The sequence below is a fragment of the Haliotis asinina genome, chromosome 13, assembly GCF_037392515.1.
Source record: "Haliotis asinina isolate JCU_RB_2024 chromosome 13, JCU_Hal_asi_v2, whole genome shotgun sequence".
NCBI lineage: Eukaryota > Metazoa > Mollusca > Gastropoda > Lepetellida > Haliotidae > Haliotis > Haliotis asinina.
This window is the reverse complement of record NC_090292.1, coordinates 34,318,731-34,346,673: the sequence shown is the minus strand read 5'-3', so window position 1 is coordinate 34,346,673 and position 27,943 is coordinate 34,318,731. Positions and strand designations below refer to the sequence as shown.

At 40.0% G+C, this 27,943-nt stretch overlaps 1 protein-coding gene and 1 pseudogene across 3 annotated transcripts in view; one reads left to right on the top strand and one right to left on the bottom strand.

The window, feature by feature from the left end:
• Positions 1 to 5,994: 5,994 nt before the first annotated feature.
• LOC137259523 (uncharacterized) lies at positions 5,995 to 11,647 on the bottom strand (annotated as a pseudogene).
• Positions 11,648 to 21,457: 9,810 nt separating this feature from the next.
• Positions 21,458 to 27,943, top strand: part of LOC137259820 (dymeclin-like) — a 30,783-nt gene continuing 24,297 nt past the window's right edge. Inside the window, exons 1-4 of one of the 3 annotated variants that reach the window (XM_067797436.1) lie at positions 21,458 to 21,527; positions 25,040 to 25,125; positions 25,972 to 26,119; positions 26,457 to 26,603. In XM_067797436.1, coding sequence (XP_067653537.1) covers positions 25,980 to 26,119; positions 26,457 to 26,603 — 287 coding nt within the window. In that variant the 5' untranslated portion in view covers positions 21,458 to 21,527; positions 25,040 to 25,125; positions 25,972 to 25,979. The other 2 variants (XM_067797437.1, XM_067797438.1) reach the window with 2 other exon arrangements.

Here is a 27,943-nt window from a genome sequence, read left to right as displayed (position 1 = left end):
ACGCCATGAAAGCATCCATTCCATACTTTACCCTTTGCCACAGTCAGTTCAATAATCGAATCACCGTTAGCATTTATGTACCATTAGACACTATTCACAAACAGTGACAGTATTAAGGCGTCATGTATGAAATTTGACTAAGCCCCAATTGAAAAACAAACTCACTCACTCTTCTACCAGGTGGTATGGAAAGCCTGTCAAATCTGGCAGTACAGGGTCAAAAACTTGCCCTTGTAGGGATCAGGTACTGTTTTAGGCAAACAAAACGTAAGCATTTGCATATAACATATATATGATAAGAGACATAATGTCAAGAATATCATAGCTGTTATATACTTTTCAAACCGTTAACTGTCCCCAAAGAAATTCACTGCACAACAGTTCACATGCAGAAAGAAATTAGTATCCATTTAAAAGATTCCACAGCCTCACTAAATATCACCCAGAGTCTCCATTCTACGTCACTAAGTTCCCAGACTCCACCCCACGTTCCAAGTTCACAGGTGAAAAAGCAATAGGCAGTTGGTGCTTAGATGGTTACTTAGTTAGATGGTTAATTAGACAACTAGTTTGTTTTAACAGTAGCTACAATGGACTCTGTCATTTGTAAATCTTATGGGATTCATTAGCATCATCACTCTGCAATATTTATGTACATATACTTATAGCACTCACTGCTTTTTTCATTGGTTCGTTTGTGGGCTTATGGGTTTGTTGATTTGTATGTTTTGTTTCTTTGCTGGTGTGTCTGGTTGGTTGCTGGTGTGTCTGGTTGGTTGCTGGTGTGTCTGGTTGGTTGCTGGTGTGTCTGGTTGGTTGTTGGTTTGTTCATTTGAAATTACTGTGTTTTTTAGTTCGTTTCTTTATTTCGTCGCTCTCCAATTCACTGAAATTATCCCTCAGTTAGTTAGTTAGTTAGTTAGTTAGTTAGTTAGTTAGTTAGTTAGTTAGTTAGTTAGTTAGTTAGTTAGTTAGAGCGAGCATACACTAGATTTATGGTTTCCCCGTATAAATTGTGATAGTATTCACTAGAATTATCATTTTGCTATATGTAATTGTTATGGCACTGACGAGAATATTTATCTCTCTGCCATATGTAATTCTTATGGCATTCTCAAGAAATATCACTCTCTTATACATATAATTAGAGCATTCACTAGAATTATCTACATATCTTATCGGCCATATATGTGGTTTGTCTGGTTGATTGTTGTTTTGTTGGAGGTTTTTTTTACGTTTTTATTGTTTCTTCATTTGAAATTCTTCTTGGTTTGTTTTTGGAAAAAAGGTAAAGACCGGGGTAGGAGAGCTGGGGCTGTGGTGCTGGCACAGGGGTGACTAGTTTCGTCCAGGTTGGACTCATCAGACGAAGTAGCTAGGGGTGAGTGAGTGTATATATACTACTTTGACCCGGAGGTGGTGGCTGGTGGTTCGGGGTGGGACTAGTGGTGAAGCCGGTGGATACCGGTGGTTGCTTGTGGCTTCCGGTGGAGTTGTTCCGGTGGCTGCCGGCGGTATACCGGTGTGTAATGGGTATGTTGCTAATGATTTCAGGACCGCTGAAGGGCAGTGCTGTAACCATGGGGATGTGTGTCCAGTTGGCAACTTTTACATTAGACTGGTTGTAATGTATTACCGTCAAAACCGACGCCGCCCACCGACCCAACCCCGGCAGCAACCCCGTCGCCGACTCACCGACAGGGGACGTCGCAACAACAACCCCCAGAGGCAGAAATCCAACTCTGACTACCGTCAAGCTCTCGTCGTCCTGCAGAGGACCCTAGACCTGAACAACTCTTCAGGTCTTTCTATTAACATGTCTCGCATTAACATCAATAACAATGCCAATAAAAATTCGGAAAGTTACCAGAATTTTGTGGTAAATCTCTCTGATTACCAATTAAATCACTCACAAGTGAGCATTCTCAACAAGGGCTTAACATTTTGTCCTACACCAGCTAAGTGTAATAAAAGTCAGTCCTTTTATGACTTGGACGCATGAAAATTACGCATATTTTTCATGACACCCCGTCAGATGGTAGATCTCCTTTGACATTAAATTTGGAATCCACCCTACAGTAATGATCACAGTCTTGAAGCATTCTTCAAAGCTGTTACCGGTGATTTCTTAAAACTAGAAAGCACTAAATTCTACCGCTGCAATGTTACAAAGCCTGAATTACTTGCACTCAACAAGCTCAAAAGTAATAACGAAATAGTTATTTAAAAAGCTGATAAGGGCTCGGCTGTAGTTATTCAAAATACGACTGACTAAATTGCAGAAGTGTCCAGAACAAAGTGTCGAAAGAACTCACTAGTATCTTCCTCAAAGAAGAAATTAGTCCAAAATGTCTTACAGGCCTTCTACCTAAAGACTGTTCCGCACGTAAGATTCTATGGAAAATACACAAATACCTAACACCGGGCAAAGTACCGGGACGCCCTGTTATTAGTGGCAACAACACAGGTACTGAAAAAATCATCAGTTTCGTAGACGAACACATCCCCAAATACCCTAGCTACATTAGAGATACCAATCACTTCATTCACAAGTTGTAGTCCAACAACGCCGATAATGACAAGGACATCATATTAGTCACAATGGATGTCACCTTGTTCTATACCAACATCCCCAATAGAGAAGGCATGAGACCAGTCGCTAAGGCGATTAGGAGACACAAACCTAATTGGCTAATACAACCAACTAGTCTCCTCAATCTTCTTAAACTTGTTTTACTTAAAAACAACTTCGTGTTTAACGGCAATCACTATCTACAAGTGGGCGGCACTGCTATGGGGACAAAACTTGCCCCATCATATGCAAACATATGGGTGAGTTAGAAGAACTACCTCTGTCCAACTACCCAGTTAAACCAGACCTGTACGTCTGATTTATTGCCGACATTTTTCTTATCTGGACGCTCGGCATAGACAGACTCGAGAAATTCCTCGAATATCTCAACTGACACCTGCTTAGCGGTTGCGAAATCGGCAACCACAAATATCCGACCCGTGAAATACAATTACCAATGTCGCATTGTAGTACACCTGCTCACTTGCAGCTCCTTCAACAAACAATATGTAGGTGAAACAAAAAGGGCCTTCAGAATCGGACTTTCTGAACACTTTGCAGACATTACCCACAAGAGGGACAAACCCGTCGCTCACCATTTCAATCTCCCCAAACATCAAAAGTGTGATCTACGATACACCATTATCACTCAGCTCAAGGCAAACCCTGACCGGAAGACTACCACTAAATTCCGTCGCTCAACAGAGTTGAAGTGGATCTCTGAGCTCCACACGTTCAGCCCGAAAGGTCTCAATAACAAAATTGTTCGTTGAAATTCATCCCGTTTTTCCATACCTCTTCTGTTTGTTTGATCATTGTTTGGCTTTCGACGACAGCAAGGATTACTGCATTCATTGAAAGGTTCACTCGTGCCGGTACTATCTGGTTGAACGATTCGATTCAAACTTACATGTGGGCTAACATCGAGGATGCCATCGCCAGCCCAGTGGACTTACCAACAGTACCAGGACAGCCATTCAACAGTACCAGGACATGTTGCAATACGCCCTCTCAAAAGTTGACTACATGTTCAGGGTTGGACTTTATATGGCCTTGAGCAACATGCGCCTTAGAGTCAATAAAGTGGTAGGCTATAATAATGAAATTGTCATCGCGACCTCTGATCAGATGTTGCTTTGATCACCTCAATAAAGTGCTCAATAACCAGGAGACAATACTGCCTGGCGGTGATACTGGAATTGGTGTACCACCACCTCCACCCGTAAATGATACCACCAGCATCGATATAATAAAACCCAAAGCCGTCAGAATACTGACAGTGGTAATGCCTTGCTCGCGGAACAAAATTCAGATCCTGTTAGCCACCGTGGTGTCCTGGTGTCTGACTGATCTGGGACCGAAGCTGTTCTCGGAAGGAGGACGCTGCTTCCATTTTCCCTCATCCAGGTCGCTCAATTGATTTTCGATGATGGTTCTCAGAGAGTTTTAATTTCTCGCTGGTGATGTGGTCATCGATAGCATCCGATTTAGCGTATTATCCACGAAAGATATGGTCTGCATGGCCTTGTCCAACCTTTTTAGTTCTCGAACGGTAAATTCAAACCCCCTTAACGATTTGTTCCAGTATGTGTCCAGCAGTTTTTCACAGTTCCACAAATGTTAACACCCATTTTTTCCAGATCTTGTGCGACCTTCGATGGAAGCTTAGGACGTGCGCCACCGTAATCTTGCATGTTCAGTTTAATGCAGATAAAGTCAGTACCATGACGACTGGCTAGCGTAGTCAGGGTCAGTGTTTTCTTTTGTGCGTGCGTTCATGAGATCCATCTCTGGGTGAGCCTTCAGTCATAGCGCAGTCGTTGTTATCAACTTTGAACTCGGAATAGTCTTGGTACATAGGCTCAACATAGTATCAATCGCATTTTGACCCATCGTAGTAATTGTCTATGATGTGCTTTAGGAACTTGTCACTCAAGGGACTGGCAAACGAAGTGTCATCATACTCAACGTCAGCTGACGCACCAGCACCAAAATCGTTCATTTCATACTCATATATAAGTGTAATAATTTTATATGGGCATTATATATATAACAATGTCATATGGGAGAAAACTAAACCCTTTCAGTAGACTAAGGGAGTCTCTAGGCGTCAGGGCCGTATGTCAGTGACTATCACCAACAACCCCTGCAAGATTGACCAGAACCAAGCACTGCTGGTTTGATTTCCAAACATTGAGGAGAATGACGTTATTGTCCCTGACTGGTGTTTAACATCGCATTGACCTCCAGCAACGACAAACAAGAGCTCATGTGAAATGTTGGCCGTGCCATAGTTAGGACAACCACCATCAAAATCAACGGGAATGAAATCTGAGCATCGACGACAGAGACATATACTACTGACACACCATTTTACCAGGCTGCCTTTGGTGATGGACTGGAAAATTAATTAACCTTCAACTGCTACAGCAAAGTCATGCGTACGCCTAACGGCGATGGGGCTAGTTACAAGATTGATAATATTTCAATAGAATTCAACATGGTCAATAGCCCGGAGCTACCCCAACAAATTCGAAACCAGTACTAGGGGAAACTGTCCTCTACGATATGGACATAGACCGATAGTACAGGACAAGAGCGACACCATGTGGAATATTAACCTGAACGTGCTGGCGTGATCTATGAATGGTATATTAATTATCCCCCTGGAGGACAACAAGACGTTCTGTAGGGGGAAAAAAGGTTTTTAACCCAGAGATCACCAAAGCGGAAAAGAGTATCGAGGGCATGCCCAACCAATTGTTCAGCCATGCCATATCAGCAGTGGGGCAAGATGACACAGCTACCAGCAATAAAACAACCACACCTTGTCAAAGACCTGAACCTGTCATCCATGGAGATCTGTGAATACCTGATTGGGCCCGGTTGGATATGCGGTCCATGGATGATGACATGTTGCACGGCAGCGGATGCTGTATCGACAACAGCAGTGAGGGAATAATCATCCAAATAACCAAGAAGGCTCAACCCGCGGGCAACTTAACATAACATTTGTACGTAATCATGGATGCGCAACTTAATATAGATAATGGTTGTTTCGTGCAGGCTATCTACTGAGTTACCATGAGACCCACACTGCGCCATAGTGTGCGGCCATACTGGTTGTGGGAAGACCGTTTTCATGCTGGACCTGCTGGAGGGCTAGGGTGCGACTGGATCTCTCAACACGAGCGCTGTTACGATGAGCCCTTGCCTCGCTGTGTCTGACCTTGATGTTTTGCTTGGCTAGCAACTGCGACATAGCACCCATAAATTCCCAGCCTGGGTCAACTTGCAATACGGCAGGCCAAGTAATCTGCCTGCACATTCGTCCTTCATCTTGCCGAGGACCTTTTTATTAACTTGGCTGTGCATGGGGTAATGCTTAGTGAAGTCACACAATTGATAGTGTACATTTTGTGTCATATCCTTGTACACGCCATTGTTCCAGTCAGCAGGGAATCCGTGTCGGTGTACAGCACCTCACATCTATTGTTGTACTGCTTTTTCTCCATGGTCTTATTTTGAGAGTTATTCATGAGTTTGCACAGCTTTTTCTCGAAATCGCTGTTGGCGTTTTTCCGTAGGTCTGTGTTCATTCGGATGTAGGTCTCCATCAAGTGGCTTTGGTCAAATTTGAGCACCCGGTGTATTTTAGTCAGTTTCATACCCAGTGACAGGTACAGTTGCAGGTTCCGATAGTGAACGATGTATTTTTTCTTATTTATCGAGTTGGGTACGAGTTTTTCAATGTTGGTTAGTTTATTTTCCCCAAGCAACGTTTGTTGATATTCAGACATCCAGGTGTGGTCCACCATCAAATGTTCAGGGGCGAGCGGGTAGCTGTTGTGTGAGCTCTTGCTATCGGTCCTCAACAGCGCAATAGTGTGTGGTATGGGCTTGATGTGCAGTTGCGCAGCTGTGTGTTGAGTTCGAATCCTGCCGTTATCTCTGTAGATCCCTTGAAACTTTCATGCAGCGAGGGACTTCAGGCCCTCACACCTTTCGTGGAGCAAGTGATCAAGATCATATCGGTTGGGTCTCTGTAAAGGGCCTAGCTGAGCGGGGCACTCTCATGAGAAAGGTACGGACGCTGTCGCCCCTGGGAGAAATGTGCAACTACCATCTTTCTAATTCACCCTCGGGGGACTGTGGCTACAAATGGACCCTTTTATTTATTTATTTTATAATCTTTCTGTTCTTTCTTTTCTGTGTAAACAATGGGTGCGTGTAATGCGAACTAGTCGTTGACCCTACTATAAGACCGAAGACCCGAAAATATGGGGCTGAAGGAACTTAGCTTTTGCTTAACATGGGGTTTGGGTGGCCTCATGACATCGTTTCCTGTACCACTTAAAGGGGCACTGATGCAGAGCTAATAATGTTTCTCACCAACGGTCTAATTACGAAACCAAGCAGCAAATTGGTCAGCACCCGATCCCTTGACCGTGACGAACAAAGGGACTGGGCTCCTGTTCTGGGACAAGTCTGAATATTCCCAGTGACTGTTGTCTGACCTTATTGTTCATTCTCCTGTGCCAGCCTAAACAGACAAAATACATACTTTTATTATTATAAAGAATAATAAAAATAGCGGTAACTTTGCTCTTTATTTGTATTATAGTAATTTGTATATAGTATTATATACTATATGTATTTTGAAATGAAATGTATACCTTCAACAAAGTTGAAGTGTTTGTCCTGACTGCGATGTTGAAGACTGACCAGGTGCGTGGGGTGAACACAGGGTGGTTGATCCACTGACTTTGGTAGTAGTCTGTGAGCTGTCGCAACTTGCCATAAGCTGGAACCCGATCAGATATCCTCTGAAATAATCTTGACACATCAGCCGCTGGAAGAAATGGGAGCGCCATTAGCTTCCTCACAGACTTGTGGATGTTGTCGTCCTCCATGTAAGTTACCTGAAATAGTACATACACATATGAATATGGTTATATAAAAAATATCAATATGAAACACATAAAGATTATCAAATGTTGTATGTATTAATATATTGAAGACTGAACGTATCTGTAGACCCAGTTCTTCACATTTTCGCCAAACTGCTTGAGTCATGGGGAATAAACACCCACGGATACGGATGTCGGACAGAGTCTTCCTCACAGCTTTTAACTATTGGTTTCTGCGGGAGAACCTCTAGGATGTGCTTGAAAACCTTGACATAATCATGTCCTTCGCCTTGACATTATAACAAAGACAAGAGGCACCAGCTTAAAGTCCTTGCCAGCCCGCACAAAGGCATGAATAGTAAGTAGCTGATTGAACAGCCTTTTGACAATCTTAAAAGTACCGTCCATGAACCACTGCCTACTCGTACTCAAGTGCTGTAATTGCCGGTCAGTGCCAAACACTAAATGCCTCTCGCCTTTGTTGCTTACGTCACCACGTAAGGCGTATTCCGCTAAAAAGTTCTCGTCCAACTAAAAGTAGAAGGAAACTAACATTACACAAGAGTTTAAATTATTTAAGAAATATTTATGTTTATGTAAATGATAACTACAGTTTTACACAACCATATAAAAACCATGTACCTGAAATCCCAAAGACCTACGAGGGGATGTCAATACGTTTTGAGCCTTGCAGAGAAAAACACAAAATATTGGTATGAACCACATTTATTTTTCAACATAGTCCCCTTGTAAGTCAAGACACTTGTTCTATCTTTTCTGCCAGTCGCTGATGCCATCTCTGTAGAAGGCGCCATTTTGGTCCTCAAACCAAGCCTCAGTAGCAGCAATAAGCTCATTATCATCCTGAAATCTACGACCACGCAAGTGTTTCATGAGATTTGGGAACAGATGGTAATCACTTGGTGCCAGGTCTGGAGAGTAGGGGGGATGCGGCAAGATTTCGTACCCACATTCCTGGACAGTCTTGATGTAGAAGAATACAATGTCTGATCTTGCCCCGGCGCTTCTTCTTGATTGACGGTCGCACTTGCCTCAACAAGTTAGCATAATATTCCCCATTCGTTGTTCTTCCTTTTGGTAAGTAATCTATGTGGATGACGCCTTTGCTATCCCAGAAGACTGTCGCCATTACCTTCTGCACTGATCTGGAGGCTTTGAACTTTTTGGTCTTGGGAGAAGTCACATGTTTCCATTCCATGGATTCTTGTTTGCTCTCAGGATCATAGTGGTGGATCCAGGTTTCATCACAGGTTACTAGCCTAAAGTGAAAATCTTGTGGGTTCTTGTTGTATCTGGTTAGCATGGAGTTGCTTATGGTGACCCTTGTTTGCTTCATTTCATCTGTAAGCATTCTTGGCACCCATCTTGCGCACACCTTAGACATGACGAGATGTTAATGAAGAATTGTTTCGATGGATCCGTGTGAAATGCATGTGGTCTCCTCTAACTCGTGGAGTGTGATTTTCCGATTTTCCAGCACAAGTCTATGCACTCTGTCAATGTTTTCCTGACTAGTGCTTGTTGTTGGGCGACCTGGACGGGGGTCATCTTCAAGACTCTCTCTACCATGCTTAAATTCATTGGCCTATCGTTTGATGGTAGCAGATGAAGGGGAAGACTTCCCATAAACTGCTGAAAGCCTTTCTTCAATGTTCTTCGCCGAGTTTCCTTCAAGAACTAAAAACTTAATTACTGCTCTACACTCAATTTTATTCATTTTCACTGCAGTGAGGGGGGTCTCTTTCTGTCAATGTGAGCTGTTCAATAACTTCTGAGAGTAGGATACCAAAACTTATATATCACATCAGCTACACCCCAAGGTTCAATGTCGTTCCATAGGCTGTGACACCTGGGTATGAAAAATGCTCAAGGCTCAAAACTTATTGACATCCCCTCGCATGTTCTTTTGGACGAAGAAGCTCCCTCGTTCAGTTGGCAATCCTTACTAACGTGGCTTGGTTCTGTCGACCACCAGGCTTGTCAGGATTGATATGGTTCTGCTGAGCTTCCTCGACAAAGCTGTCTCGAGACTTGTAAAGGTTGCTCACTGCCTTTTCCTTCACCTGCAGAATATAACAATTACACAATTACACAACGGTTAATACACTAATCTCAATTTCACAGGCCGTTTAATTAGGTAACAATCTACTAAAATACGCTGACTCGGGACAATTATTAAACAAACACGATAGTTACCTCCACTCGCACTCGCTGTCAACTGGCCAGGTTGGGGTGGATGCAAGCCGCTTGGATATGGGAAGCACTTTCCAATGCTTGCAGTATAACAATAATAATGGAGAGTGTACTGTTACTTTGTCGGCGACATGGCTTAGTTGAATGTTGATGGGCATACATACCTAATATATTTTTTTTATTTACATTTCAGCAAAACACTAAAGTCTACTTACCTAATATATATGTTTTAATTTCACAAAGTCCACTTAATAAACACTAAAGTCATCATATCAAATGTTGAAAATGTTCATCCTTTTCAAATTCTAAATGGTGACGTTTTCGCCATAACATTTGTAGCCGTTTTCGCCAAGGGGGGGTTCCGTTGTGTCCAAATGGTGCCGTTTTCGCCAGGTGCCGTTTTGCTTTGGTGACCTTTTAGCCTGCACCCTGTAAATTTGGGTAGCTGTGGTGGCTACCCTGGTTTATTATCTATAGAAAAGACACAGTTGGTTTATTTGAATTCGTAAACTAAAGACAACGACTTTGCCATTGGTAGAGAAATCTGAAACTTTTCTTATGTAAAAAAACCTGATGACACCATTTACCCAAGTACACAGCAAATGCTTGTATGTATTTCTTATGTAACAACGAAGTTCCGTTGGTATCCTCAAAACAGTTTCGGCCCAAAAGTGTTTTCAGGCTGCATGCGACACAGAGATTACATCTTCCTTGCTGTAATCCGCATTTGATGGTATAAACCTACACGTTATTTGTCACCATTCACTTGATGTTCAGTCGTTGATGTTGATAACTGGTGTAAACGTTGGCGTTTAACTATAAATAAGAAGAAAACTAATGTCGTTCATTACCGATCCCACTGTTTCAGTAGGTCATAAGTTGTATTCCAGATTGGTGATGTTATTGACTATGCCAGTGCGTATAAATATATTGGTGTTTGGTTACAGGAAAATATTGATATGAACTTTACGGCTAAAGAAATTGCTAATTCTGCAAGCCGTGCTCTTAGTGTTATCATGTGTAAATTTAAATCTTGTGGTGGTTTGGCTTATAACGTCTTTAATGCGCTATAAAATAATCTTGTCCAGCCTATCTTATCCTATGGGTCAGCCATATGGGGTACAAAACAGTTCAGTTGTATAGATGCAGTACAAATGCCGCACTGAACGGTCAAGAATACCGAGTGCCATAAGTAGGTGGTCCAACATTTTTTCGAAATCCTGGAATAAAATTGTAGTTACTATTCTTAACAATTTAGACCTCCCTGTGGTAGACTTGTATAATACATCTAAAACGGAAGCTTATTAAGTCTCACAGTGGGTATGATCTTTAGACTGTCAGAATTGGAATAAGGAACTTTGGAACGACCGAGGGAAACCTAATGGGAACAAACTCCGTACTTACAGAAAGTTTAAGAAATATAAACAGCCGAACCATATGTCACTGAAATTTTGCCTAGATCTCACCGTAGTATCCTTAGTAAACTGCACTGTGGCACCCTACCTCTGGAAATAGAGGTGAGTAGGTTTACACGCCCCGAAACACTCCTAGTGGATAAAATTTGTAAATTTTCTTATAGAAGTACGCTTGAGGACGAGGTCCACTTTTTGAATAGCTGTCCTTCATATTTGGACTTACGATATGACTTGTGAGAAAATGTACTAAAAATTAATCCTCCTTTTTCTTTCTTGCCGCCTACCGACCAGGCCGTATTGAAACTCAGTAATGCTAAGCTAATTACACCTCTAGCTGCATTGGTTACTACAATGTTTGATAGACGTAGACGTAGTCTTGTAACTAAATATCTTTATTTACCTGTGAACATGGAACTGTCGATACGTTATTCACTATATTCACTTTTTTTTTTCAACTCATCACTGGTGCATATAGATTGATTATTCACTTCGTGCACCACTAGACGTTCTGTAGTGTCTTGTGTCTTGTAGGCCATAAGGCCGGGTGTTATATTTTAGCAGCATTTTAGACTATATATGTATATCTTAAATATGTATAACACGTGACACATAAATAAACATTTTCTCTGTACTAATTCACGCGTTTATTGTATCAGTTGGAATTTTACGATGAATGAATTATAGTAAGAAGTAAGAGCAAGAATTATGTGATTGAATGAAAGAAACAAAAATAAGAATCAAAGAAAGAAGTACATATGTGAATGAATGAAAGAATAAATGATACACTGCGGCCTTCCCTCCCAAAACATGTTAAAGAACGCAAAAGTATCGCGAGAACACGTGGTAACATCAGCTGTCCATTTACAAACTCTACTTGAGACATTTTTGTTTACATTAATAATTAATTCAGATATCTTATTGCATGTGGGGAATGGAATGGACATTAACGAAATGTTAATTGGCTCTGTCACACTGCCATTTGGCATTTCTCGTGCATGAAGTAAACACTCAACATTATTAATCAAGGTCTAATGTGGCAAATGTATTACATGTTATGTAATATATGCATGTAACGGCTTATCAGCTGAGTTACAAAAACAAACATCGATCATAGGATTAAGCGATAACACACTGATTGATTAATTACTTTTATCTTCTACAGCGGATTTGTCAAAAGGCAGTGTTTGTGGATGTACTAATCTATACTGACTACACCCTGTCGTAAACAACCTCCCTTCAAAGAATTAACCACCATTGCGTTGATTGATTGCTCATTATTGGTTAACTAAATTACTTAGAATGGCGGACATCATACAATTAGTTTCCAGGTGTGCTGTCTTGGGTGACCAATGAAAAGTTTATTAGGTTTTCACCAATTTGAAAGACCTGAAACGATGTGTCAGTTTTTCGCATATTAGACTGTTGAAAGACACAAGACATAGATCAGGATTATTTACCAGCTTGGAATATCAGTTGTTTCAAAGGCATTTAGAAGTTGGAGGAATCAAACTAAAAGTGCTTTATGGTTCAACTTCTTTATTATACAAGGTCACAACGTTTCGAGACAGATTCTAGTCTCTTCCTCAGGTGAGGTCACAACGTTTCGAGACAGATTCTAGTCTCTTCTTCAGGTCAGGTGAGGTGAGGTGACCCACAGGCAGACTGTAGCTCAAGTGGGGTTGCGCAGCGTAGAGAAAATGACCAGTCTTCGTATATGCGAGCGAAGCGAGCAAAGGTTGGCAACACACTTCCCTCGCTTCGGTTCAAAAAGTATTTTTCGTGTCAACATAAAATATCGCCACCATCAAAGGTACACTCCCATTTCCTCACTAGGTTGTGCTCTTCGATTTCCAACTCCATATTTAATAATTACTCACGTGAAATATGTTTTATTCAACATTTTAAACGCCACTCGTGGTATTCAGTTCGTTCTTCGCCTCCATTACCCCTGCCAGCTTCCGGCTCAATGTCGGAGTTCAAATGATTCTCTTAATTTCCCCCAGGGCTGAGGGAAAAAGTATATTCAGCAACTGTGCTGCGCTGCGCCCATAACGCATGCGCAGTGAATAGGTTCGTGGAGGTTGAAACAGTATGCATGCCCGGAGTATGCGGTCGTGAGCAGTAGTCTAATCTTGATTGTGTACACAAACAAGTAAATAATCTACTCGTTACATACAAAAACTTGTTGATTGTGGTAAGCAGCCTCTGTCACAGAGAAAGCTCAATGTCTGGTTTATTGACACCTGTATGTCTGTCTGCCTGTCTGCTAAAGACAATATGCAATACACAGCTTCAGGCATTGGCCACATATCAGGCTATACGCCATAAACAAAATAAATTGATTTATGACTCGTGCATCCGAGTCCTGTCTCTGCCACATTATGTAATTAGACAGGTGTGATATTTGTACACATGACATGTTTTTATGTTTGTGAATTTCAGACATCCATTTTTCTCAGATGACTGGATCTGACGGAAACTGGTGCCAACTCTTGTCAGTTTCAAGTCCTGCTTTGTACTTGGACGAATGACAGTTTCCAGCCACGCAGTAGTTCACCATCTCTACCGAGATAATTTTTGATTGGATACAACGAAAATTCAGAGAATATGTATTTATAAAACCCAACATCTCTATATACATTCTTCATGGACAACAACTTCTCCCAGTGTATATAATTTTGTTTGACAACGGTATATGAATCCATACTGAAACAACACATCAAGTACAATGACAGAAGTTGTTATCCATACAGAATCTTACTTTCTTGTGACTCGCTATAGTTCTAAAATGCCTATCAAACAGATCATCTTTCTGTACACAAAATGAGCCCTCAGCGTATCAGCAAATGAACCAGCCAATCGGAAGCCGTCGTTACACTTGAGTGCACATCTACCCGCTATGACTGGGTTCGGTCTCCCGAGGGCTTCGTTTCGAGGAAAGTAAGCCCAAACACAAAATATTGCACTTTTGAATCGCGATTGTACGTTTATAATTTTGTTTATTCGGTTTTTAACAAGCAGCAATGTATATTATATGTCATGAATAAGTGATAATTGTGTTTTAATTATGTTCGATTTTTTGGATGCATGTGGCCTTAAATGTAATGCCCTCTACTTCTAAGAACTCGTAAAGTAGTTAAATACGGGCGCGATGAACCACCATTAAGCAGTAACGCTACTTCCCATGCACGAGTGCCCCTAGCTGACAACTGGAGAGAGTCTACAAATACGGATTTTAAAATATGCTGAACAGCAAAAACAACTTTTTGTCAAGTTTCAAAGCTCTGCTGCCCACTATAAGAAATGCGCATTGGAAAATTCTAAAACTTTGTTTAAATATCTCTTTCAGGCTTATTTGAACACATCCACCACGTTTTGAATATATATGTACAATTCAGGGATTTGCAAAATGTATCATATATAATACAATGGGAATAAGGGTATTGTGTATTATATGTGATACAATATCATATAACAATCAAATCTAACATCACATTTGCTTAAACAACTGTTTTATTGACTGATTTTGCACACAGCAAATTGAAACAGCTTTGGGAAAATTGAGCTCAGCTGTACTTTGTGAGCAGAAACATTGTAAGTGTTTGACTGTCGGAAGGATATGGCAAATATGAACCTAAGGTGCCACGATTATGGAAAGTGAGCTACCATCTGTAATACTTCAACCATATCGTGACTAGAAAAAGTGTACTTTTAATACAGAGTGCTATCATTGAAGGACATAACTGTAGTAAGCTATCACAGGTGTTTACAGTCACTTTAGGCCATGGGCTACATGTCCACACTGTGAACCGATCTCTTTTTCTTAAGCCCATATGTACTGAAGGCGAAGTGGAATGTTAACATTAAAATATCTCCACCTGTTGTTATATTTGTGGAGTTGACAGATTTTGAAAGCAGCAAACAATCATTTTTCACCCAAGGAAATCGTTCAAATAATGACTTTAAATATCTCTAAATATCAAATGAAAGGAATATTGATGTCATTTCCAGCTGAATATCATGTAAAGTATATTGATTATGAAATGTTTAGTTAATGTTAATCAGCAGTCATTCGTGACCAACTCGTGTTATGCCGTGGCATGCCATATAGCGATTTGTCACCCACTAATGGTGTTTTCAGACAAGAACTACTTCAAATAAGAATAAGTAATAGCACTACACGTCCCAGAAGCAATCGCACATCACTGTTTTTAAAGAACTGAACCCATTTGACAATAAATGTTTCTGATAAGACAAACAAGGGAATTTTGTTGAAAGCATTATATTCAACAATTCTCTGCTGCTTTTAATCCTTCCAAATGTATATTTATATATTTATGGTTTAAAAGTCTATAAAGATTAAATCGTGTCTGATAGATGCAAATAAACCTCATCACATTTTCCTGAGATCTGAGAATGTTTCCTTGAATTGTCAGTTACACTAATACTCATTTTTATGACAGATGTAAAGAAAAATTCTTTTTAGACTATGTAATATATAATAAGCCTAGTTCACGTTCTTTCAACCGATGTTTGACCAGAAAATAATTGCCGTCTTAAACTTCATCGTTGAATAACAAAACTAGTATTTATAGCATACAAAATTAACATTTGAAAGACACCATAAGAAAAGAACATTAGAGTGATCTCCCCTTACATATTGACGTGTTTCCCGTTGTATCATATATGAGACACATCACTTATCACAACTAGAGTGGTTTGTGTGTAAATAATAGACTATACAGATGCATGGATAGCCATGAGTGTGGAAAATACCAAAAATAAAGCTTAATTTCACCTGTACTACCAACGCACAGGATTGCCTAAAAGTGGGGGCCAAGAAAATTCGGGTACGACTAAAATTGGATTGCAGAATATCAAAACGAAATCTGCGCATTTGCGTAGATAGAAAAACCCTGAGCCGTGTTGATGATGTGTATAACAGATTAAACAAGGTAATACATGTATATTATTCTTTATGATTAAATGGTTGTATTGTCTTTGAAGATTTGAATATTATTTACGGGTTACCTGTTTTGAATATAATACATGATTAAGATATTGAAAAAAAATCGAAAGTTTGGCCTCCGGACTGAAGAATGAATTGCGATTTCTCAGAAATTTTATGTAAGGGATAAGCATGTGGGGTATCTGAGTAATGTAATAGGCGGTGGTGTATCCGGGTAGAAAATTTGGACCCGTCCCAGTCCTACATCATACCCGTGTGTTACCATGGTCAGTGTGTTCCTGTCGAGGGGTTATCATGGAGATTATTATTAACCTCTTTACAGCAGTGTCAGTTATTAACGTCAGCAACACCGTTCTCTTCATCCATCAAGTGTCTCTTGATTTTCAGTTTCTTGGCTGTGTCAAATAAACTTTAATCTTCTTCTGTAATGCATGAAAATACAATTTAGGACAAAGGGGCGGGCACACATTCCTGCAAGCACGCGCACTCATCCATACATTTATGTGAGGGGGATTAATTGTACCTTCAACATGCTTCTCTACATAAATCATCATCGCATCCCTAACCTTAAACTGTGAACGGTCCCTAAACTAAAGAGCTCATTTTCACTTTTTTCATTTCTTATTAAATATATACTCTTTATTTGTATCGATCCGGTTTCAGGTGTTATGATAACAATGTGTTATGTATTCCCATCCTCACAACAGCCACTGTCAGTCAGGGTCCCACTGATTCCGTGAATTGTATACAGGGGCTTTGCTACATTTTCACAAAACAGAAAGAGTAGATATTTGTATTCTCTTAATTACAAACTGTCAGAGAGTACTTTGTAAATTCAGGCTTATGGTGCTAATTTTTTGAGAATTCGTCCACTGTTTTGGAATAAATAGTAAGAGTTGTAGATTATCCCTGGTTTAAGATAGAGAATATGTGGTTAAAGTAAGTTAAAATCAGCTTATCATCGAATTACTTTCGGTGCGAATAGAGTCTGTGACATCAGAGGCCCTATGATAGTATCATACTCGATTTCTCGTCATGACTTCACCCGAAGGTGGTCCTATAAAGCTGAATCCGTTCGCGATAGCGAAGGGCGTTGAAGGTTTGGCTGGCGAAGTAAAAGAAGTGAAAAAGCTACGATCTGGTTCTCTGTTGATCCATTGCAGGAAACAGATCCAATCTCAGGTTCTCCTTTCCACAAAATTGTTGGCCAATGTTCCTGTTGAGGTGTCGCCTCACAGGACATTGAATTGCAGTAAAGGCACCGTACGTGATATCGGACGTTGCCTTTCAGATATGACCGAAACTGACATTCTTAGGGAATTGCACACCAAAGGAGTTACTGATGTCAAACGTTTTACCGTTAGAAAGAATGATGCTGTTACCAAAACTAACACATATCTCGTCACATTCTGTCTTCCGACACACCCACAGTCACTGAAAGCGGGGTATTGCAACTTAAGGGTGGATGCATTTATCCCTAATCCCTTAAGATGTTACACCTGTCAAAAGTACGGTCATGGATCTAGATCGTGCCAAAATAAAGCTGCTTGTTGTCGTTGTGCTGGAACATGTGAAAACAGTAATCTTTGTGACAAACCCCCTAACTGTGTAAATTGTTCTGGTTGTCATCCTTCTTCCTCAAAAGATTGTCCTACTTGGAAATTACAAGCAAAAATATCTAACTTGAAGCATGAACGGAATATTTCCTTCCCAGAAGCGAAGAAGATCATTCTTGCACAAGAACTGTCGGGTCCATTGTACTCTACCACTGTTTCTACATCTATCCAGGCTCCAAAACCAAAACTTGCCTCCGTAAGTTGCCAGACAGAGTACACATGGGCAAGGACTTCCGCTCCCACGTTGCTGTCAACCGAAGTAACAGCGACGCCCCAACAAATGAGCTCCAGTTCACAAACTTTAACGGTATCACAAAGCGTTAGTCAGTCTAAGACATCTGAGATCGATCCGTCGGCATCACAGAAACATTCTTCAAACTCAGGGGCAATTTTAAAACCAACGTCTAAAAACAAACCTAACAGTGAAACACACAAAAAGAATCATAGGGACAGAGCCCCAAAAGGGACTAACAACCCGATCCAAATCTTCAATAAGTTTGGATCCCTTGACGACATGGATGTGTCCGAGCAAAGCCATGGTAGGACACATAGCTTGTCGCCTTCAAGGAAGGTGAGGGGTAGATCACCAGTCCATCCTCCAAAGACATAATGTCCTCAAAAATAATACAGTGGAACTGTAGAGGACTGAGGTCTAATTTAGCTGATTTACAGGTACTCGTCCAAGATTTTAAGCCGTCAGCTGTCTGCATACAAGAAACTCATCTGAAAGAGACAGATCATTTTGATCTCCGTCAGTTCAATGCATATCACTGTTTTTCTCCTCCAAGTGATAGAGCGTCTGGTGGATCACCAATCCTGGTGAGGAACAATGTTATTCATAGCTCAGTTCCACTTAAAACAAACCTCCAAGCCATTGCAGTTCGACTTACCTTACAAGTTGCTTTTACTTTATGCTCTTTGTACATTCCACCATCATCAGCTGTTCACTTACCCGATCTGCAAGCTCTTTATGATCAACTACCTAAACCCTGTTTAATCATGGGGGATTTAAATGGCCACAACAAATTATTAACTGATAAATCAGATATTGCAAATAAACTTGGTGAGACGATGGCCAAACATTCTTCCTCATCCAATTACTTTCCTGAATTCCAAAAATATCAAAAACAGCAAGAAAAGAAATCTATCAATTTCAATTCAGATAATGGGGAAGACTTCAATGAAACGTTTTCGATACATGAACTTCACACTGCTCATGACCAAGCTGATGATACTGCTTCTGGAGCTGATGGTATACATTATCAACTCCTGAAACACTTGCCAGGCTCGTGTTTAGAGACACTCATATATTTGTGACACCTCCACAAAATAAATAAATGGTGTCTCGAAAATGGATTTAAATTTTCTCAGTCAAAAACTAATTGTCTACACTTTAGTAGAAAATATCAGCCACAAAAGGACCCAGAACTCTTTTTAAATGGCACTCCCATCAAAGTGGTCGAGGAGGCCAAGTTCTTGGGTATTATTTTCGATTCCCATTTAACTTTTCTTCCGCACATTAAATATCTAAAAAAATAAATGCTTGAAGGCTCTGGATTTTCTAAAAGTTGTTTCCAATTCAAAATGGGGAGGTGATCAAGCTACCCTCCTTCACCTATATAGATCACTGGTCCGCTCCAAGCTTGATTATGGGTCCATCGTATATGGGGGAGCCTGTAAACGCAACTAAAGACTATTGGATTCTGTCCACCACCAAGGTCTTAGACTTTGTCTCGGATCCTTTAGAACTTCTCTTGTGGACAGTCTTTACGTCGAGGCAGATGAACCATCTCTTTCACAACGCCGTATAAAATTATCCGTCCAATATATTACAAAACATTTTTCTAATAAGTCTAACCATGCTTAACTGTGTCTTTAATCCCCGCTATGAGGATTTATATGCTAAGAAATCTTCTCTTGTTCCACCTCTTGGGCATAGGGTTAAACCATTCCTTTCTGGTGCTGGCATTGACCTGGAGACTATCTCTCCTTCGCGTTTGCTTTCTTCTCCTCCTTGGCAACTAGCGCGGCCACATGTTGATTTAACTCTTACACCGTTTAAGAAGTCAGAAACTAATGAATTACAATATAAACAAGAATATGATCACTTAAAACATAAATATAGCAATTACAAACCCATATTTACAGATGGGTCCAAGGACGGTGGCGCGATAGCTTGTGCCACTGTCATTGGATCCAGAACAATATCTTCTAGATTACCAGATTGCAGCTCTATTTTCACAGCTGAAGCAAACGCCATATTAACGGCTCTTAAATATGTTCAAAGACACCCCAAACATAAACAGTATATAATCTATTCCGACTCTCTTTCTTGCCTTCAGGCTATTAAAAACATTTCTTGCAAACATCCACTTTTAATTGAAATTATTGAATTGCATAATGATCTTGCTACGGACCAATACGACATCGTCTTTTGCTGATTAACCAGCCACGTAGGCATTTCTATTAACACAATGGCTGATATTGCTGATCTTGCTGCTAAGGCAGCACTCAACAAATCTGTGACACCACTCCTTATTCCATACACCGATTATAAAGCTACTATTAAATCTTATATCCGTGAACTGATGCAGAAGAAGTGGGATACCCGAATGGGTATTAATAAATTACTTGCAATAAAACCGTATATTGGTTACAACTACTTGGGATGTCAGTCCAGATTTGAAGAGGTCATCATGCGGCGATGTCGTATTGGCCATACGAGATATACTCATAAATACTTATTGAAAGGTGAGGATCCTCCATTCTGCATACCTTGTGATGAAATAATCACGGTCAAGCATGTCTTGCTTGACTGTGTCGAATATTCCATCACAAGGGATAAATATTTCAAATCACCAACTATGAAGGATCTTTTTAGTAACCGAAAACTTCTCGTTTAATTCTTGCACTTTTAAAAGAATTAGAATCGATATCAGACTTGTAAATAGATAAATATTTTGTGTTTGGAGGTTTAAATTGATAACTAAGATTGTTAGTGGCTGTATCCTCGAGGGGGGTTAAGGTACTGTAAAATTATTGTCCTCCTGAGAGGGTACGTAAGTCCACAAACATTCAAAGTAAATTCAAACTCTCTGCTATTTTAATCGTAGTATATTTGTTATTTTAAATGTATGACTAGATCTGTCTAAATTGCTAGCGACTGAGGGGATGGTGTAAATCCAGCTAGGGTCCATGCAGGTAGCAAAAGTAATGTAAGTCCCCATGGTCCTTAGCATGGTGATCTACCTTCAGTTGTTGGCAATCTATAGCCCATTTTTATATTGTATAGTCATCTATAGTTAAACTGTTTTAGATTTAATTACTAATCTTAAATGGATGTCTGTGATATTTACTAGTCGTTTTACTGTTCTTCGTCAACAGGGTTTTAATTTCTTACATTCATTCATTTTACAGTGTCATTATTACTTATTCTCGTCACGATATGGCTGCAATATTGCCGATGTGACGATAAATATGAACTCACTCACTCACTCATACATGGTCTCTCGTGACATGTTACGGAAACGAAGTGTGACGTTTCCTTCGTTTTACATCTGTCAGTCTACAACGTGTTGATTAAAATAATACCACCAGCTGAACTATCACATTTACTTTATCTGTGTTTGCGACCAAATATTAACAGTATGAGAACATTATATACAACTGTCTGTGGGTTACCTTATATTAGCCCGATTACCTTTTACCACTTCTTGTCCGACTTTTACATTAAACCGGAAATGGCTTTAACAGGAAGTAGGGTTTCACGCTTGCGTACGACGTGGAAAGGAAAACGAACTTACCTTGGGAAGGGATGTTTTGATTGTTTTGGTAAGGATCTAGATTGGTTGCTTTGCAACTTTAGATCAGAAGTGTGTCAACAGTCCCTTCGTTTTCAGTGCACGCGAAGTTTTCATGACCCTGTCTTTCTGTCATTTATGTTTCATCTTAAGCTCTTATCAACACCTCATCTCCCTGTCTTTCACGAATGTGTCAAACACTGTCAGAATTTACAAGTCAGTCCTGTTGACGTTTAGACAAGTGGTTGAACACTATCTTGTACATATTTTATGTGTATCTAAGTGTGTTTTGCAATGCTAAGATTTCTGTGAAGCATATAAAAATATTACTTTGTAAAGCCACCGTTTAACCCCTGTCATCAGGAAACAACGTGGATGATGGATTTTCATAGCCACAGCAATTTTCGTCTTTATGGTTGGCGAATATTTCCTTATTCCAATTGCGACCAATGTTTGTACAGTTGGATCAAAGCAAGGTTAATTAAAGTATCTACAGAACCGACAGTTGTGGGATCACTTAGGCTGAAGGGGAACAGGTACTGCAGATATGTACCCCAGGTACCTCTGTATGCCATAAACAAGATCAAAATAGAAAAACATACTCGGCACATTACATGTATGATGAGTCCACATTTTGCACCTCAAGACAAAAAAATTGTGTTGTTGTTCCTGTTCAACTGATTACAAGTGGTGTTTTGCTCCACAAAATATTTGTTACCATGCAGTGATGCATGGTCGTTTCTTATAGAACGCAATCAAATGCATCTACTACAACTGTTTGGCAGTTCCAATCTCAAGAAAACAACACACTGCGGAATGGAATTTTACAAGGATACGTTTTTGACTTGGGTACTTATCTGCATACAGAAACATACCTGGCAACATATCTGTAGTACTCCGGCCAACAACCATTAATTTGGGGCAGGTATTTGGGTATTTTTACTCACTGGAAATGTGAAATACAAGATATCCCATTAACATTTTAACTTGGGGAGAAATTCCCATTAGTTATGCATGCTTATAACATGTAATAATATGGAAATATGCAATAACTTCCTCTGAAAATCCCACTGTTAAGAGTAAGGAAGAGATTCACCAGTTTCGACCATTTGCTCCAGTGTGATCCCTAACAATTTTCCAGATGACCTTTGGGTTTATTTCACATACTTGTTCCACTAGAGGCTGACATACACGGCAGAGCTCGTAAATACACTTGTCTGCTCCTTAAGTAAAATTTGTTTCAGGCAAGTCATTTGCTCATCCTAGTGGATCAGTATGTTTTCTGACCTAACTATTTTTCAAAATTTTTGTCTCATCATCATTCTCGATAGCAGTACTTCCAAATTCCCCGAAAGCTAACCACAAAGTGAAGTCTTGATGAGTGTTTGGTATCCATGTTGAACAAATATTATGCACCATGGTTTTTGTAACCTAAAGTCTACGGATATGGAGATTGGCTTTAAAAAAATCTGACCAAAGAGAAAAATCATCACAACATGAATGTTCCTGCCCGCCGAATCAGAGTAAGCTTTACCATTGGGAATTCCCTCATTGTCAAGCTTTTGTCTTCGTTGATCTGCATGTTACATAAGTAACATGCAGATGAAACTTAGTATTTTAACACTTATGTAAACTGAAAATTAGATTAAACCAACGAGGTGGAAACTTCAATATAATCTTATGATTTAACGGTTCTGACATTTAGTAAACATACTTACCAGGGGTAATTAATATTTTCACGATAAGTTCACTAATCCATACTTTGTTGGGTTTACCACTTCCATTATGGTGATTTGTAATCCACTATTTTTCTCAAATATTTCAAATCTTAAATGTGTATCGTCTTGCCAAACCCAGAGAAGTAACCGGGACTAGTTTTGATGTTGTAAGCAACCTGTTCCTATTCACACTGAACTGTCACTGTCACTGTGTCGGATGTTAGGAAGTTTTCTTGGCGGGGCTGATGTAGAGAGGAAAAGGGAGAGTATGTTTGCTAAACAAGTTGAGAAAAGGAAACTTACCAGTACTCCAAAGAAATATGGTACTGGAAAACGAAAGCGTTCTGGCTGACAGAATTTGACTGGGAAGAGTTCAGTGAAGATGATGATGGATGTGAGCTTTTCTGCACTGTGTCACAAATATCCAAAGTTATGGGATCCAAAATCAAATCTTGTCATGGGATGGAAAGACAATTTCAGGAAAGAGAAAGATTACGATTTCACAATGAAGGAGAAATAGCATACACAGAGTAAACAGACAACAGGACGTATAACAACTGTTGTTAAGTTAGTTTTTTGGCAAATAACTGGAGAATAACTGCACAAAGCGAAATTTATAAAATCCAGTATAAACAAAGTAGTTTAGTGGAGGAACAGCATTAAATAGTTATTTTCCTATGACATTTTTTTCATGACTTTTCTTCCTATGACTTTTTTCTGATCACCTTGCTGGTAGCTGTGGAAACACTAGTTACATTACTTACATTGTTTCCATATCCCTAGCTCACTACTATTAGGGCTGCAACAAATACACAATGTGGCAAATATGATATATATCATAAACATTGGGTACTGGGTAGTTAAGTGATCTAGTGGGACTAGTGTGTTAATCATGTTGATTTGTCGTAGTAATAACTAGTGATCTGACACAACAATCAAATTTGATGTGTAGTACACCAATAGTTGTAGTCCACAGTATCATGCACAGCCATTGTAAACTAACACAACATGCGCTATTGTAATAGATGTTCCATTCTTGCATATCTCACTTTCATAAGGGCTAAAGTAAAACATGATTTGTTAAAGAAATTGTAAATATTCATTCATAATCGGTTCTGGTCACCACGAATAACGAATTCTATTCATGAAGGTATCGTAACAGCCCTGCTGACTACTAGTGCTGCTAAACATTAGAGTCAGCTGACCATGCTTGTCCCTGAGAATAGCAGAGTTTGTTTAAATAGAACAGGGATCTTGAGGATTATCTTATCTTTCATCATTAGTATCAGTAGCTAACTCAGCCAGTGTTTTCCCTAGACATAACAATTTAGCAGATATTACGACTCCCTGGTGTCATAAGAGGGAGCCATGGGCATGTTTTTTAAGTCAAATTTGCAAGTTTTCCGTGTCATGGGAAATACTGATCAACTAATTCCAGCATGTCTAAGGTCCTAATGCTTAAGTCATTTGCATACTTTTTAGGTAGTTGTGTGAATTATCAGCAAGAACAAATGACTGGTAATACATCAAAATGTGGTCTTGCCTCAGAAGCCCATTCAGCAGCAAAGTGTCCAGTGGTGTCTAATATTGATATTTTGAGAGAAAATCAATGTTTATAAGATTAAATTATTGCTACAGGTGTTAACTAAGAATAAGAATGGGAAGATTATTCATTCTGAAGTGGATGGGTTGTGGTCATGTTGTTTCCAAACACTGTTCCAACAACACGTTTAGAGGTGATTCATGTCTTCCTTATACTTTAGTTATAGACATGTTCCACTAATTAAAGTGTACTTATTTGTTTGTGTGTTTGGGACTGTTTCAGATTTTCTGTGAAAAGATGTACACCTAGATCTTGTATACACATCAACAAGTGATCTCTGCATTTCAATACAAGCTCCCACAACACTGGTAGGTGTTAGCAGGCCTAGTGTACAGAAAGGTAGGTGTCATCAGGACTAGTGTGTGGACAGGAAGGTGTCAGTGGGACTAGTGTGTAGACATGAAGGTGTCAGCAGGGCTAGTTTGTAGACAGGTAGGTGTCAGTGGGATTAGTGTGTAGACAGTTAGGCGTCAGCAGGGCTAGTGTGTAGACAGGAAGATGTCAGCAGGGCTAGTGTGTAGACAGGTAGGTGGTCAACAGGGCTAGTGTGTAGACAGGAAGGTGTCAAGAGGGCTAGTGTGTAGACAGGTAGGTGTCAGCTGGGCTAGTGGGTAGACAGGGAGGTATCAGCAGGGTTAGTGTGTAGACAGGAAGGTGTCAGCAGGGTTAGTGTGTAGACAGGAAGGTGTCAGCAGGGCTAGTGTGTAGACAGGTAGGTGTCAGCAGGGCTAGTGTGTAGACAAGAAGGTGTCAACAGGGCTAGCGTGTAGACAGGTAGGTAGCAGCAGGACTAGTGTGTAGACAGGTAGGTGTCAGCAGGGTTAGTGTGTAGACAGGAAGGTGTCAGCAGGGCTAGTGTGTAGACAGGTAGGTGTCAGCAGGGCTAGTGTGTAGACAAGAAGGTGTCAGCAGGGCTAGTGTGGAGACAGGTAGGTGGTCAACAGGGCTAATGTGTAGACAGGAAGGTGTCAGTTGGGCTTGATAAGTAGATTTTTTTAGCTAATGGTTTTCCAATGTTTAACATTAAAGGAGCTGCTTAACATTTGCTGGACGGGGGATTTAGGTCAGTTACACTTTTCTTGTTCCATGTGTTATAAGAAACATGTTAAATCTGCTGCATTTGGTTATAAATTCTCTGGATGTTTTTCCTACAGTTGACAGCATGGGTGCTACAACCAGCAGTCTGGCCGACCTGGCCCAAAACGAGTACTTGATGAGGCTCTCGGGTCGAGACCCCATAGACACCATGGACCCCTTCTGGAACCAGCTACTCTCCTTTTCCTTTCTCATCCCTGTCAACAGGTACAACTTACTTTTATGTGAGCCTTTACATACATTATGCATGAAGTGGTCATACAGTTTAGACTTTTACATGCATTGTGCATGCACTAGTGATACAATTGACTTTACAAACATTATGCATGCAGTGGCCATACAATTTAGACTGTACTTTGATTATGCATGCAGTTGTCATACATATGAGTCTACATACATTGTGCATGCAGTGTTCATACAATCAAGCCTTTTCATGCATTGTGCATGCACTGGTCATACAAATGAGACTGCATACATTGTGCATGCAGTAAACTTTGAGAGTAACTTTACAAGGTAAATACTCAAGTGTCATTATCTGTTACAGTGCAGATTCCAAGCTCTTGGAGGATTCAACTGAGAGGATCTGCAGCAACTTTGCCATCAACAACACACACACAGGCAATTTCGGTGCCCTTGTCCAAAATTTCTTGGTGCGAGCTGCGGAGCTGAAGGCATCGGCCCAGTGTGAGGAGTAAGTAGCAGGGGGAGACAACTGGTATGTACAAGGATGTGTTAATGTTAATACATGTCTAACCGTGAATGAGCTGAGTGTTCAGGTGTTTAACATGACAGAACCTGGACATTCCCCTCAGAGCAGGTACGCTGATCCTTGTGAAGTCATCATGCTCTATGACCTCCATCAATCAACCACTTTTCACTCTCACCGTAATATAGAATGGCTGTAACGATGCAGCACACTATAGATGCATTGCAATTATTGAGTCTCCAATAGCTATTAATCAGTAGTAGAAATGAAAAACTATTGACGCATTGATATTATGTGTGACTATTGACAGTTTGTAATTGACTTACAATGTTAAATATAGGAAGTACCAGATTTGTTCACTTTGATTTAGAGATATCCACCCGGGTTACCAAGTTTCTTGTCAGTTATTAAGAGAGACTGAAACAACTTCACCTTGTTTTCATTTCATATAAACTATACAATCGTTTGGGAAACAACTTCAAAAGAGACAATTACTGCAATAGTATGTCAACAGTTGGTCGCAGTAGGCTATTGCAATACTGTGTTGAAATATACTATCACTAGTTAGGCATAGTTATACTGGCTTCAGTAGTCACCCGTAAGTTGTTCATTCAAGTGTTGTCCTCCTTACTATTGATTCAACTTAGAAGTGCCTCTCAAACAAATCAGCTGTAATTTTAATGATTGATTTTGCTAATGATAGACATATAGACAATTATTTTTTGGTGTGTAAAACGGTGGATTCAGATCTGACGACAGTGAACTGCTGAACGTCTCATCAAAACTATAGGGTAGTTTTTGTGGTAGTATGTGCAGGAGATGTTGTGCTTCATGATCTACCAGACAAGGGTTATCTCAAACTCTCTGTTGGAAGTAGTCAGGGAATGTGTCATTGACAGAAGTGGGGGTAGGGTAGCCTTGTGGTTAAAGTGTTAACTGGTCACTCCAAAGACCTGGGTTCTAGTCCTCACATGGATACAATGTGTGAAACTCACGCCTGGTGTCCTCTATGGTGATATTGCTTTAATATTGCTTCAGTCTGTGTAAAACTAGATTCATTCACTCATTCATTGACTAGCTGTCTGTATTGAAGGAATTACAGGCCAAAGTAAGCAACTATCTGATACAGATAGAGGAAAAAGAGGCATGTTTAGGGTCCTGTGTTATAGGATAGAAGTCTGGAAAGACATTGCAGTGTATTCACTAATACAATTACCAATGTGATTATTGAAATCCATGTAGTTTTGTCTTTTGTAATCAATGGGAGTAGTTGGGAAAACTACTGATATTGTTTGATTCTTTGAAGATGGTCTGATTTGTTTATT